Raw genomic sequence first — 15,385 nt, 5'->3', positions numbered from 1 at the left:
TGAAGTATATGGAGTATTGAAATGTTTTCCTGTTCATTAGATAGGCTCTCACTTCCATCTGGAGAGTTCAGTGCTCTGCAGGAAATATCTCGATGTTATCGTAAATTATGCAGGTCCTGCAGTACATTAATCTTTTTAATGAGCTGTTTCATTCTGTCTTGGGTTTTTTTTCTGTTCCTGCTGGGCAATGACCCATCTTTTAGGTCTTACTTGCAGAGACCTAAACTGTAAAACGCTATGTTAGGTTAGGTACAGGCAAGTATCTACACAAGATAATAAAAAGTTTCACCACTTTTCTATGTACATTAATGTATATCATAGGAGGTTATTTAGTAAACTGCCATGCAGTCCTTATTTGATAGCACACATTTTGACATGTCATAGGTGAAATAACATGAACTTGGCTGTCTTGCACCTGGGGCAAGATTTTGCTGTTTTATATTATTCATTATCAAAGCAAATAAAGTAAAGTTACACATCAAAATGTCATTTAATATACTCGTAATGTTTTTATGCTGCACAAGAGGCGTGTTTGTGGTAAGCAAACATGCCTCTGGTTTGTTTAAGTAAACAGTACTTAAATTTGGTACTTAAATTTAAGTACCAAATTTAAAATATACATTAAAAGAAAAAATTTTTAGACATCCTTTCCCAATACAATTTATAATTTATAAAATCTGCTGATGTATTATGCAAAGGGCTAATTAATAATGAATAATAAAAATGTCAATCAATCACAACCACATCGTTCATTAGAGATGTAAAGTATGAGAAAGACAGATTTTTTATACCATGTAAAATCTTAACTGACCATGGTAAGCTACAAACCTTACCATGGTTTGTACCTTATTAATACGATTCTCATCAGCTTTTTTGTATGTAAATGTCAAAGAAAGACATCATGGGAGAATCTGCTCAGAATGCCTGGAGCTTCAAAATAAAGCAATGAAATAGATTTGAACCATCTTCACTTTTCCTTATTTATGATTAGTTTTCTTAATTCAAGGTCTATAAATGGGAAAAAGAAAATGAAGTTCTCTTTCTGGTAGACTGTTGTATCCTTGCCTGTAGATGGTGCTGTTAGTTAAATTTCTCGACATAAAATTAGAGAAACCAATAACTTTTGTTTATTTTTGCTCAGCTCTTTGAAAATAAAATGTTCGATAAGAGAAACTAATAAAATGTGTTTGTTTGATTATCATAAACATTTTACAGTAATAAACTGTCTAATATAATTAGTAACGATTCATAAACATCTTTTTATGACGTGGGATCATAATGAAATGAATTTACTGAGTCTCTCTTTCTGTTCCTAAAACAATAAAACTTTGTGATTACATAGAAACAGTGCAAAATTTTTCCACCACATCTGATCAACACCTTCCAGGCAGCTTTACTCAACCTTTATCTTATTCTCTCATTCAAATCAGTACTTATTCTTGTTTCCAGAACCCGTAAATCTCTCAGGTTCCCCTCTTAGCCCGTGCTCTTATCACTCCAAGCCATTGACTTCCTCTTAGCCAGCTCCATCCAGGACGGCTGGCTGCTGTCAGAATGCAGCGCTGATGAACGAGTGAGTAAAGAAGATGGGGAGGAGGGCAACTCCACATTTTTCTGGGTCCATTTGTCCTCAGGAGGCTTTTCTATAACCCTGGACGGGCTGGATTCTACACAATGCAAAGAGGGAAAACCATTCAACACAGCTCAGCTTACCATTGTCAATATTAGGGAAGCAGCACCTATAAACTCACAGTGCCTCAAATCATTCTACATTTTGCACATTTAAACTAAAAACTATTTGCAATGTGCCTCAAGTCATATTTGGGACACAGCAAACGTGGGGAACTTCTGGTCAGATAGAACCAAAACCGAACTTTATTACTCTAAATTCAAACCTTGTGCTTGACACTAAAGTACCACTGCTCATACTCTTGAGCACCTTCCCTTCAGTGAAACATGGTGGTGATCGTATCATCCTGTGGGGATACTTTGTCACTTTAATTTAGAGTCTATAAGTTCAAATAATTTAAAACAATAAGACGTTCAAGCACATTGATCTTTGCTTCAAACAGCTCTATGCCAAATTACATCAAGCACAGTGAAAACAGTTTTGTGGTTCATGTAGGTGGATTTACATTTGTTTGTGATGTTCCTTTTTAATCCACAAATTGAAACTGAAAAATTTGAAGACATATGTGAAGGGAATGACAGTGGAAAGTGGTTCGAAGAAACAAAGAAAGCAGATAACAGTGAATCTTCAAGTGCTGCAGTCCACTTAGTTCCGAATTTAAAATGTGAGTCAGAAAATAACGTCAAACCCAACTTAAACATGTTTTGCTATGCCAACAATCAACAATCCAAACTCATGTAAATACATTTGTTTTCTCTCCACTAAAACATGGCAGCTCTATTGGATGTTGAGGTTGGGGTTGGTGAGAAACCCCAACCTCAACATTGCTTGAAATTCTCAATCAGGGGTTTTTCTTTCAAGCTAGGAAGTTCTACTTAAAAACATGAAGTGCAAATGAATATAAATGCTTTTGCTTTTATGTGACAAATAATAAACAGAAAACTCCAATGACTGCTTTAAAATGCCTCAACAGTACTGTGGCACCTGGAAAATCTAGTATTTTGTGAGGTGGCACAAAATGTCCTGGAACCAGTGGTTTAGATCAAGGTTCATTCGTGTGCTTAAATGGTCGAGTTGAAGTCTAAACTTAAATCCAACCTGAAATCTGTGACAACACTGAAATGTTAATATTCATAGACACTCTTCATATCATCTGACTAAACTTAGGTTATGCTGCAAAGAGGAATAGAGAAGTAAATCATGTGCAAAGCTAGTAGTAGACATTCCCAGAGGACTTGCAGCTCTTACTGCAGGTAAAGGTGGTTACAACATTCTGACACCAGGGGGCTAAATACAGACGTACATCAACCTTTTGTAAACATATCTGAAAACCATGTATCATTTTACTAATTATTCTATGCTTTGTGTTGGTATGTTGCAAAGTCTTTGTGGATGCAATGTAACAGGGTGCATAAATGTTGAAGTGGTACTGTATTGCAATGACAAACGTGTGCCAACATACCTGCTGATTTTGCCACTTGTCTAATTTCCATTGTATCTTTGCTTAGAGGGAAAAGATAAGCCAGAGTGTCAGTGTCACTCGAGGTCTGCATTTGTGCTTGAGATTTCTTCTGTTCCACCTGAGAAAGGTATAAAATTATTTATTTTTCACAAAATTAGCAAAGACTTATTTTACTATTCAGATAAAATGACATATTAGTTCAGCACCAAATATAACTTTTGAATCTAAATAATTTATTCTGTATAACTATCTGATTTAAGTATCAAGTTGTGTTACAATAGCTTTACTGACAGTTCCACAAGAGGGATACCGCACCAAAGTGCGACTAACCTCCTTTAGCAATGGTGGCGTTGTCCATTCTGCCCGTTTCTCCATGAAGGCAACCCTGTCGGCTGCTGATCCAGTCCAAAGTACCCGCTTGCTTACGAGGGATGGACTTTCTTTCGGAACACTGGATTCTTTTTCTCTTCTTTCCAAGGCAAAGTCAAGAGTGGGAGCTGCAGCTGATGTGACTGCAGGTTCTGAATCCAGAGCTGAAGGTACATGTTTGAATTGAGTGGCAGGTTGGAGACCTTGACTGGTCCAGCAGGTTTGCTGCTGGGGAGAGGATTGATTAGGCTGTGCAAGCGACTGGGGCGCGTTCCTTCGTGTAAATGTAAATGGAGACGTGTTGCCTATTAGAGGAGATGAGGGTGATGGAGAGTGGGTTGTTCTTGGGATGGCCTGAGGGTCTGATTGAGCTCTGTTAGGCTGCGTCTGGCCTTGACTCATTTGTCTAGAGATTGGAGAGTCTCTAGAGCTGCATGACTCAAACTGAGTTATCAGCGTCATCTTCTTTTGAGATGCTGGTGCCGAGGGTTTGACAGCTTGCTCTTCGCCACTGCTTTGAACGGATTCTTCTTTCATTTTGTCTGATGATAGCTGTGGTGTGCTCTGTTGAATCTTTACTGTCTGGTTCTGCACCTGAGGTCCAGTGATTGTCTCTTCTTGGCTTTTAGGCCGAGCTCCAGTTTGTGTGCCAGTAAAATCTCTTTGAAATCTGCTGGTCAAAAGATGTTGGAGACTCCTGGTCTTTTCCATGGCCAAACTCATCCAGGACACATCAGATGAGGATGCTTGTGAGCTAGGCTGAGTCACCTGGGGGGCAGTTTCAGATTCCGCTAGGTGCATGGAAGTTGTTTGGACTTCTACGGGAGTGGTTTGAGAACTTTCTTCAAGTGAAGTGTTGCGCCTGACTGGAAGGGTAACGCCGAAAGGAGCTGGATCTGAGGAGTGACACAACTCTGTTAGACATGTTAGCCAAGTGGTATTTTAGTGGGTGCAAAGTTCCTGTGTGATTGCAAGAAGTCTTATCTTTCTGGATTGATTATTTACAATGTGGGACCTTGCTATGAAGACACAGCTGCACAGCATGCAATGTTTAACTGGAGTACTAAAATTATGCAAAAGTTGCAAAAACACACTACATGTTTCAATACATGCAGTGTCTGTAATCTGCACTAAATAGTGTTTTATCTTATCAATGTAATATCAACTGCAAATATAATCCTTATTTTGTCTGTGCAGTTTTATGTGTGTTTTTTATTTAGAAACTTAAAAAAAAAAAAATTTCACAGGGTGAAAATGTATCAAAAGCCTTAAAATAACTGGTGGGCATTCGTCGTTGGACAGTCTAAACATTGTGCAGCATTTTGGGTCCTCAATTAAACTCTTCTCCTCAGGTTACCTTATAGGTTTGTGACTTGGATTTACATAGGAGGACTGATGTCATAGAGCAAACTGGATATGTCTTTGTTAATTTGGCAATATGTTTTGGGTCATTGCCCTACTGAGAAACTCAATGATGATTCATCTGAACTTTTCTGGAAGAGGGCACTAGAGTTCTATTCAGAATGTCCTGGTGTTTCAAAAATTAAATGAAGCCATGTGCTCCAATAAGTTTTCCAAAACAAAAAACAAACGACACAAATCTTCCACTATATTTAGCACTGGGCGTGAGGTGCCTATTCTTATATTCATCCTTTGTTATATGCCAGATTGAAAAGCTTATCCTCAGTCTCAGTACCATCTGACTAAGTCTCAGTGAAGTGAAGTCTCAGTAAATATATGACATATTGATGTCATATATTTACATTGGTTTTCTGTCATTCTTCTCATTTATCACTCTAAATGGGTCAATAGACAAGTTCAGGCCAGTCGCTTTTTGCAGTCCTTTCCTGATTTATGAAGACCAAAGCCCATCTGCCTTGCTTCAATAGAATGCTTTCCTGTCTTTCCCACTTTGAAGAGCACCAGAGAGTCTGAGAAAATCAATTATTCTCTAAAATGATAAAAATAACAGTTGTGACAGACTCACCTGGTGATCTGCGGGAGCTGCTTGTGTTTGCTAGTATCTTTTCAGATATTTGACTGGAACAGTCGACCATTTTCTGTCTTTTCTTTGTGTCGACATCTTGGTCATCGGACAGCAGCGTCGCTGAATGGCGCTGAGAGGCTGTTTCAGAGCGGAACTTGAATGAGCGCGATGTGGAGCGAAGCTTTACGCCAAACGGTGTCCTTGTTTCATCCTCCGGAAGCTCCTTTGCTTCCACAGCCTCATCCACTATCTCCGGAGTGCCGTCCACTCTCGCTGCCTCTATGACATACGTGTCTAAGGGTGAGTTTTTGGCTGTTGTCACTGGTTCTATTTTTTTATAGTTGAGATTTCTTTCCCATGGAAGAGATGAGCCCGTGGATCTGTCTGCAGCAAAGGGGCTTCCTTTAGGCTGTAAACTTTTAACTTCCTCCCTTTCTCTTGTGATTTTTTCTTCTGTTCCCCCAAATGATCTGGTCTTGGCTTCAGGTTTCTCAAGGACTCCAGTAAAATTTTTAAGTTCCTCTCTTTGTCTTGTCTTTTTTTCTTCTGTTCCCCCAAATGGTCTAGTCTTGACTTCAGGTTTTTCCCAGAATCCTGTAAAACCTTCAACTTCCTCCTTTTCTTTTGTTATTTTCTCTTCTGTTCCCCCAAATGATCTGGTCTTGACATCAGGTTTTTCCAGGAACTCTGTAAAATGTTTAGCTTCCTCCTTTTCATTTGTGATTTTTTCTTCTGTTCCACCAAATAATCTGGTCTTGGCTTCAGGTTTCCCAAGGACTTCAGAAAAATATTTAAGTTCCTCTCTTTCTCTTGTGTTTTTCTCTTCTGCTCCCCCAAATGATCTAATCTTGGCTTCATGTTTTTCCAGGAATCCTGTGACATTTTTAAGTTCCTTTATTTTGCTTGTGTTTTTCTCTTCAGTTCCCCCAAATGGTCTACTTTTGGCTTCAGATTTTTCCCGCAATCCTGTAAAACTTTTAACTTCCTCCTTTTCTTTTGTGATTTTCTCTTCTGTTCCCTCAAATGATTTAGTCCTGACTTCAGGTTTCTCAAAGAATCCAGTGACACTCTTTAAATCCTCTCTTTCTCTCGTAATTTTCTCTTCTGTTCCCCCAAATTCTCTAGTCTTGGCTTCGGGTTTTTCCAGGGATCCAGTGAAACGTTTAACTTCCTCCTTTTCTCTTGTGATTTTCTCTGAAGCCAAGCTTTTCTTGGCTTCAGGTTTTTCAAAGACTCCTGTTAAACTTCTAACTTTCTCCTCTTCTCTTGTGATTTTATCTTCTATCCCCTCAAATGATCTAGATTTGGCTTCAGGTTTTTCCAAGAATCCTGTTAAATTCTTTAGTTCTTCTCTTTCTTTTGCAATTTTCTCTTCAGCTACCCCGAATGATTTAGTCCTGGGCTTAGACTTTTCCAGGAGTCCTGTGAAACTGCCTGATCGAGGTCTTTCTTCATCCCAGTTTCTGTACAAATTAAAGGAGTCAGATCCTGATGATTGTGTCTTTATTCTTGTTGAGATGTCCTCATTATTTTTAGCCTGTTGTTGCTGAGCAAGAGGTGACCTGGATGTCAACCATGAGCTGAATGGCGAGAGTTGCTCAGAGGACACTTCAGTCATGCTGGCAAAAAAAGTATTTCTCTTGTTTTGGGACGTTACTTGGCTCTCCAAATCCGATTCCTTTTTCTCTTTGATTTCTGAATCATTGTAGGATGAGTGTGGCCGTTTAGTGGGCGATGCATCCAATTGCCCTGGAGGCTTCACTCGAAGAATTGGGAAGGCTTTGGTCTCAGGAAGAGCATTGTCCTGACTGGGTAATTTGGATGCAACCTCAGATGAAACTGGTGACAATTCTTCAAATGTTAGTGGAGAAAGCTGGGAAAGATTGGCCTGTCCTTTGTCTGTCTCCTCTGTTTGTCCCTCTTGAGCAACAACCGCCTTCTCTTGTTCTTGAACACGCTCAAATCGGTCACGGACTCTCAGGTCCCGTAAAGGAGACCCAGATTCAATCTAAAAAGAGAAGAAAAACAGTAAAATGTATACTTTTAGCGCTGTCTTTGTGAGGATAGATGTGGATTCTCACCCCAGAAGATGGTTTTCTTTTTGAACTGGCTCTCTGGTTTCTAGGTTTGATCGACATCCTGTGGCGTAAAGCAGATGTATCTAGGGAGGCGGTGAATTCGGCTGGTGTGCTGAAGTCTACCGGAGTCTCAGCTGTAGCTGGTGATGAATAGTTGGGTCCAGAAACAGAAAAGTGATGGGAAGGCATTTGGGACGGTGATATTGTTTGAGCCAATTTTGAGATGGGCGAGACTGGAGGAGAAGTTGGCTGAGATGTTGACTGAAAAGAAAAGGCAAGAGGTCACGCTTCATAGCATTTAAAACAAATCATTGATCACTATGATTTGAAAAAGCATATATATCCATGAATTGAGATTTTTCACATTCAAACCTCAAACTTCCATTTATGTGAACAGAATGATGTGCATTTGTGTTCAACTCACAAGGAAATGCTTTTAGAACCACATTTTCCTGCAACTACGGCTGCAGACTTTGCACTGCATATCAAAAGAATAACAAATTGACCCATTGTTCAGAGCAAATTTTGTCAAGCTCATTAAGACTGTAGGAAAAACATTTGTGTACAGTAATTTTCATGTGATGGCCTGGATTCTCTATTGAATTCAGGTCTCGACCCAGAATAAGCAGTTCACTTGATAGACCATAGTCATGTAGCCCTGGCTTCTGCTCCAGCCCAGCCTCATAAGTTTCACAGCCTCTACATGGTTTTCATCCAGGACTTTTTATTCATTCAGCTTCATCTACCTATCAACTCTGACTATCTGTCCTGTCCCAGCTGAAACAAACAAACAAAAAAAAGCATCCCAAAGCATGATGCTTCCACTCCCAAGTCTTGAATTGGGAATGTTATTTTCAGGTTCAGGTGCAGTGGTTGCTCGATTAAATACCACACTTTTCAACTCTGTTTACTTAATTGGGAAAATTCTGAAGGCAGGTGATTTTTGTTAAGGGTACAACAGCAAATGGAGCAGAATACAAATTCATCCTGTGTATTTTAAATTCTTAGAACCGTAAAATAATTTTCCTTCCACTTCACATTGTGACCTACTTTGTGTTAGACTGTCACATAAAATCCCAGTAAAATGCACTGAGGTTTGTAACAGTAATGAACAAAAACACAGAAGTACCATCTACCAAAAAAAACAAGCCAGAGCAATAATGGAGCTATATTACATTGTTCTAGCAAATTATTTTTCATTCAAATTCAAAACTACTTCATTGATCCCAAAGGGAAATTAAATAGTACATGATTGTACAATATACTAAAATCGTCTGAACAATATATGTCACGTTATTACAATATTCATATTTATGACATTGTAACAAAAACCTTTTACATTCTTAAATTATAAATATTATCTAGTAGTAAAATATATACTACAAACATGTAAATTATGTTGGTATTTTGTTTTAATAAACAATAATGCATTTTCTTGTTAGAATATAATATATGTTTACCTTACAACATAATTAAATTATGATGGGATAGAGTAGCGAATTAGAAAATACCTCGTCAACCAGAACCGATTAAGTTGTATTTCACGCTTTGATTGAGCCATGAAGAGATTATGTTGTTATTCAACATTGTGTACAGTGCTGTGATAATTATCCGTACACTGATAAGGAACTTAAAACACATGGAGCTGCACAGGAGGTACAATGAGTCTGTTTTGACTGAGGTGACAACATTCTCAACTCCATTAATGCATACCACACCAGCTGAACTGCATTCAGACAGGTTATGTTGTCTCTCAGGGTGGTGTGAAACATTTACAGAGTATCTGGACCCAAACAGGGTTGAGAAAAGAGAAATGTGGCATCTTGACTGTGTCTAGAGGGAGCAACTGAACGTAGAAGGTTTTATGTTTCAACAAGAAAACGTATTGTTCAAAAATTCTCTTTTTGACATTTGCACAAGAAATTATCATATTTTCACAATGTGAATGTTAGGTGGTAAGAATCTGAAAGTTTTTTTTGTTATAACATTATATGCATTTTGCACAAACGTGACAAGTACATTGTTACAACAATAAAGGTTCCTATGTTATAACTTAATTTTGCTCTATTTCTCTTTAGCCTGGTTGACAGCTCTACGCTTCCATACAATATGTGGGAAAGTTCTGAATTATATCTTATCCTGACACCTTTTTCTTATTTTGATTATAGGCCTGCTTATAGTGCAGAAGAGGAACTATAAATGTGGTTTAACAATGCATAACAGTGACTTAAACAAAATTTATTGCTGTTTTTTATCTAATCAATTACCCCCTCCTTAATAAAACACATTGTGCTGTTGTGTTGGTAAAATAAATATAAAATTTAGTATGAAACAGATTTTTCTTCCACTCTTCCATTGGGACTGTTGTATTTGACGCTTTTATTTATTCAGTCTACACCTTGGTGAAGCAAAAATCAGATACTGAATTACCTTTGTGAGGGTTCCCTCTCCTGAGCTTTCATTAGAGCCGTGGAAAGTAAAGTCCTCCGACTGCTGAGCCATTTCCTCTGGACTCCTGATTGGCAGAACCATTGGCGGTGGCCCAAAATGCATCTTCTGCAGCTGGAGCTTCATCTACAGCAGTAAAGCACGGGATGCTGCTGTTAAATGTGCTGCTCCTGCCTTAAATTCCCCGTAAAGAGAACAAGAAGCCATACCTGCAGAGATTTGATTTTGCTGTGAACATTCTCCTGAGATGAAACCCTGACTGGATCCGGGTCCGAAAGGACCTGGTCATCCAGAAAGATGCTTTCGTGGGAAATTGCTCGGGAGCCCATTGTACCCTGAGAACTTTTAGTGACAGAGAATAGAAGATTGAGAGGGAATAAGGATGTGAAATTAGATGTACTATTTGCAAAGCTTTTTTGTCAGCTGTGCACTCACGCTAAATTTTCATCTGAACCAAGTCCTTGTCCAGCGGTTATATCACTAGCTGACTGGCTGAGCTTGGCATCTGCCTCTGCACCCTTCTTCTTAGCCCTCCTGAAGAAACGGCTTTTCAGAGACTTGATTTTGGAGCTTTTACGTTCTGTAAGGGCCAAGAAAGAGGCAGATTCAGGCTGATTCACACAAAGGCAGAACAAATTCTATCACATCTCCAAAATCTTTTGATTTTGTATTTTTTTTTTTTTTTTTTAAAAACCCTTCCAATTTAGCAATTTTCTGTAAGAGATAATCTTACTTGTGACGTCCTCTGTGCCTTCTTCATTGTCTCCTGAGAACGACTCCATCTGTTCGATCCTTTAAAAGAAAACATACAAAAAAGGACAAAAATGTGTTATTATGAGGAGACATTTACAAAAAGCACTTGCCTCCACAAAAACTCCACGTATACCATGTTTGCGGGCTGTTCTTCCATGGTGGAGTACATTTAAAATGATATGAACATAGCAGTGGTGTGCTCTTTGTTCTCAAGCATAAATACAGACATGCGGTTCAAAGGTTTATTACAGGGCTGATTATCAGGAGCAGAAATAACCTTTGCTGAAAAGCAGGCAGCGGTGGGCAGCATCTTGCCCTGATCAGCAAAATGCAATCACTATTTTAGAAGAGCTAATTTATTATATTATCCAGGTGGTCTTATTAGTATAATAATTATGGTACCAATTAAGTTTATGCAGCAGAACAACAGGCATCGTTACAACATTCAAATGAAACAACGGAGTCGCGTTCATATGGTCACTTCTTAAATGATTTTCTGCAATGGCTTTAATTTTTATTTTGTAGCCATGTTCAGAATTTTCTTTGATCAATAGTGACTATTGCAACAATCCAATAATCTCTGAAATGTATTGAGTAAGATTATTCAATGGCAACTTTTCCACGTTTTGCCTTCTTTTAACAACAAACTTCAATGTATTTTGTTCATATCTTATGTTATTGATTGATGGAAAGCAGCACAGTAGATGTATGTTTAGGGTCAATATCCAGCAGGATGGTCAGCCTCCAGCTCAGGTTTTCTTAACAGCTCATCTGACCCCTGTGAAGAAAAACAACCCCACATCATGATGCTGCCACCACTACACTATGTCTTATTGTGGGGATGCTGCACTCAGGTTGATGAGCAAGGTGAATTTGTTGACAGTGTTTTAGACCAAACAACTTTTTATGACTTTTTATGACTTTCTCTCAAGAGTAACTTTCCTCTTGCCAGTCTTCCACAAATGTCAAATGTTTTTTAGCTGTCAATTTACAAGGCAACCATGTCTTGGTACAGTTGTGCCAAACACTTGTAACTTTTTGGTGATGGATCGAACACTGACATGTTTAAACCCTGAGACATTGTTTCCTGTCTTAACCCTGCTTTAAACGTCTCCATAACACCATCCCTGGCTGTTCTGCTGGTCTTCTTATTACTGTTTGTTCACTATTGTTCCCCAACAAACCTCTGAGGCCTTCACTGAATGGTTGCTTTTATGTTGAGATTGTGTTACACACAGGTGGAGTCTGTGTACTGACTAGGTGTGTACTGAAGGCCATTTGTTGCATTATATTATTTCTAGGGATACCAAGATAAATGGTGGATGACAACCACCAAATGCACACCACACGTTTTTGATTTTATACCTCTATAAATCTTTTAAAAATGCTTTTTCCTTTGTGTTGCTCTGTTGCATAAAACCCCAATAAAATACATTTATGTTTGTGGATATAAAGTGACAAGAAGTATACACTTTAGCAAGAGTGAAATTGAATTTTATGAACACTAGAGCCATTCTAGAAGAGATTCAAAATCTTCCCAGCTCTTCCAAGTTGGAAGGATTTAAGACTAAGGTCTTAAATCTGGCTGCGTTTTGTATATTTTTGTATTGTAACGTCGCTCTGGTGTTTTGTGAGCTGCAGCCACTCTGTGTTTCATGCTGTTGTGCCTCAGTCGTCAAGGAGTCAAAAGGGTGTAATCTTGCTTGCCTGACTGATAACACCAGATAGATCAGGTTATAGGCAAACATGCAAAGTCCATACTGCACCTTGTCTAATGGAGCACACCTTCTTAAAAGGATACAAACACATGATAACCATGTGACAATTGAGGGAGGGGCAGGAAGCGTAACCCTAAAATATAATTTTCCTTGTGCTTTTAGGCTAAAAATTAAATCAACATGAAATGAAGTTGTGATATTTACAGAGCCAAACAACAGCATCTAGAGAAAAAGAGGATAATCTGGTGGATTATTGACAATGCATAGAGATTCTAGTAAGATTTCACAGCAGCACAGTAATCCACGGACAGAGCTACATCGGAGTATTTCATTCAAAAACATAACATTTCCAAGAATTTCACCTGGAAAAACTCAATCACTCCCTCTCCATGCAGTCTGAAACTCACCAAACGACCAAACCAGCAGCGCGGCTTCCCTCCCTCCTGTTTGTCCTCGTCTCCAGTCGGAGTTCTCAGCCGTGTGACAGACCTAATGTTTAACCCTCAGGCTGACATCATCCACATCTGCAGAAGCAGAGGCAAAGGAGCGAAGAAAAGTGGAAAAAACAAGCTGGGAGAAGAATGGACAACAGAGGGAGAAGGTCACTGCATGACAGGATAAGCAAATGCACAAAGAGAAAAGAGGACAGATGAGAATGTGTGTGTGAGAGAGAGAGAGGGAGGGATACTCTATTACATTAGTGGCACACTGTGGCCCTCTGCGCTAAGCTCCTTATAAAACGCTAACCTGGTTTTTAGGCCCAGAAATGAGAGTAGAGGGAAAAAATAAAGCTCCAGTCCAGTTGGAAGGAGGGCATGCACACAGGAATCATGGCTCATGAGATTGTTTATAGACCACACTAGGTCATTCGCTCTCCCAGATGAATACAGGGAGAAAAGTCTGGGACAAAAAAACAAAACAAAAAACAAATTGAAATTGTCAGTCATAATTTAGTTGTCTTATATTCTTGGTACGGTAATTTCTAAGGCTAAAATTTGTCTTTTTAAAGGCATTAACTTTTTTGACATTCTTTTATGGTATTAAAAAGAAGCAAAGTATAAATAACAAAAAAAGCCAGAAACTACACTATATAGGCATTGGTTCATGTGAGTGAAATAAAGTAGCTTAGAATGGATTTAAAAATGCAAAAATATTTAAATAAAAAGTTTGTTTGAAGTTTTGTTTATTTACAGCGTCAATTCACAAAACACCATAAACTCTTTGCAAGACAGCAGGTCCATTTCATATCCAGTTACACAGAACTGAGCTCCTTAATGATTAGTTTCAAATCTATCAGATTAAAATAATGACTACATTCCTCTCAACTAATACATAAATGTAGAGAAGCAGGAAGAATATGTCCATTCATGGATTTCTCTCTGGTTAAAACATAAAGACCAATATGCATGGCTGCGTTTTGTGACCTGTGTATGCTGTGATTGTAGATTATTTACATTGTTTACGCTACAAACAGATAATCAGAACATGAACTGAACTCTTTCCCTCCCTGCTGTGGAGAAACGGAGGGAAACTGACCTTATTTACTGCATGTGATTGTCTCTTGTTCAGGAGGTTTCCTCATGGATTATAATTTCTTCATCTCTGAACCCAGATGAGGACTGTGCATATCGAGATTAAGGCTGATAGATAATCCGATCACAGAGCCGTGTGAACCCATGAGAGTCACCCTTCAGTTAAGCAAAAGGTTTCCCATGAAAACCTTTTAGAAAACCATTTAGATTTTTATTTTCCTTTAACCGGTTTTATTTATTAATTTATTTTTTACAAATTTTTTTTTATGTCAACATGTTGACTGGTAATACAGACGTTATCACAGCGCATTACCTGTTTTTAAAAGAGGGATTCAGTAAACAAATAGGTAAAATCTCCTTGTTAGTTTTAATACGTTTTTAGTAATTTTATCAGTTTTTTATGAGTGCATGAGCGCCACATTTTCTGTAATCCCAGCCTTTCATTCCTCCATCCCTGTCAGTTTAACCCCATTTAATTGAAAATAAACAAAAAACAAACAAAAGAAACACGTGACAATAATGGAACAGAAATCAAGCTTGTAAACAAAGACGTGATTTCTTAGCATATATAGCTTAATTTGTGACACACAACACTCAGCCTGCTGATGCAACATGGTCAAAGTCAGTTGAACAGCTGGTGTCAGTGTGCCTTAAGATAAGCTTGAGATTGTATCAACAAAAAAGAAACCAATGTTTAGCCACTTATACCACTCTTGTTGAATCAGATATACAGGCATAAAAATACGTCTTTTACTACAACTATAAAATTTGGTTCCTAACATAGTATTTGTAATAATATATATTATTTGATAATACAATAACATAATATTTGAAACTTTTTTTTTTAAATGTGCATTTTAAAAGAGACGTGTTGTGGTTTTACACATCTATAAATCACTTTTCACAGCTTATTTAAACAAGACTTTATTTATTTCCTTTTTGGTAAATTAGCCATTTTCAGATTTTAACTAAAAACTTTTTAAATAAATTGGGGAAAGAGCCGTGGTCCTCCACCAGTCTGATTCATCCTTGGACAACAAACCTGAAGCTGCCACATTCATCTGTTCAAAACCTATGCAAATGTTCAACCTTCGTACCATTAAGGAAGGAGACAAGTTATGTGTTTCAGAGGTGGACCTGCATGGACCAAAAATGTAATTCTACAAAACCCTCAAATGTATGTAAACTGGTCAAATAAATCTTGAAATTTAGCAAAGAGACATTTCTTATTAACCCCAACCCCAGTTAAGATTATTTTATTACAAATGAATGTTTATATCTCTTATTTGTCTCAGTCTATTTCTCCATACTGACCAGGTCTCTCTGACTGAAAAGATTTATTTTTGTAGGATTTTTTCAACTAAATATTAATACATTTTTAAAAGATCCCATTTTTATCTAATATCCT

The 15,385-nt window shown here is 38.0% G+C and overlaps 1 protein-coding gene across 2 annotated transcripts; it reads right to left on the bottom strand.

Annotated features, from left to right (window-relative positions):
• Nucleotides 1-471: 471 nt before the first annotated feature.
• On the bottom strand, nucleotides 472-13,085 carry kiaa1211l (KIAA1211 like). 2 transcript variants are annotated; one of them, XM_023337245.1, is made up of 10 exons: nucleotides 12,853-13,085; nucleotides 10,708-10,766; nucleotides 10,410-10,554; nucleotides 10,184-10,316; nucleotides 9,957-10,100; nucleotides 7,530-7,787; nucleotides 5,449-7,456; nucleotides 3,423-4,357; nucleotides 3,093-3,210; nucleotides 472-1,667 (listed from the first exon to the last, which is right to left on the bottom strand). In XM_023337245.1, the coding sequence occupies exons 2-10, from the start codon at nucleotides 10,754-10,756 to the stop codon at nucleotides 1,477-1,479; spliced, it is 3,981 nt and encodes a 1,326-aa protein (XP_023193013.1). In that variant the 5' UTR covers nucleotides 10,757-10,766; nucleotides 12,853-13,085; the 3' UTR covers nucleotides 472-1,476. The 2 variants fall into 2 exon arrangements, with proteins under 2 accessions (XP_023193013.1, XP_023193012.1); XM_023337244.1 differs by lacking the exon at nucleotides 12,853-13,085 and adding an exon at nucleotides 10,861-10,954.
• Nucleotides 13,086-15,385: the final 2,300 nt, after the last annotated feature.

Source organism: Xiphophorus maculatus, chromosome 7, assembly GCF_002775205.1.
Source record: "Xiphophorus maculatus strain JP 163 A chromosome 7, X_maculatus-5.0-male, whole genome shotgun sequence".
NCBI classification, from domain to species: domain Eukaryota; kingdom Metazoa; phylum Chordata; class Actinopteri; order Cyprinodontiformes; family Poeciliidae; genus Xiphophorus; species Xiphophorus maculatus.
Note: the sequence above shows the minus strand (reverse complement) of the source record. Positions and strands in the feature narration are given on the sequence as shown.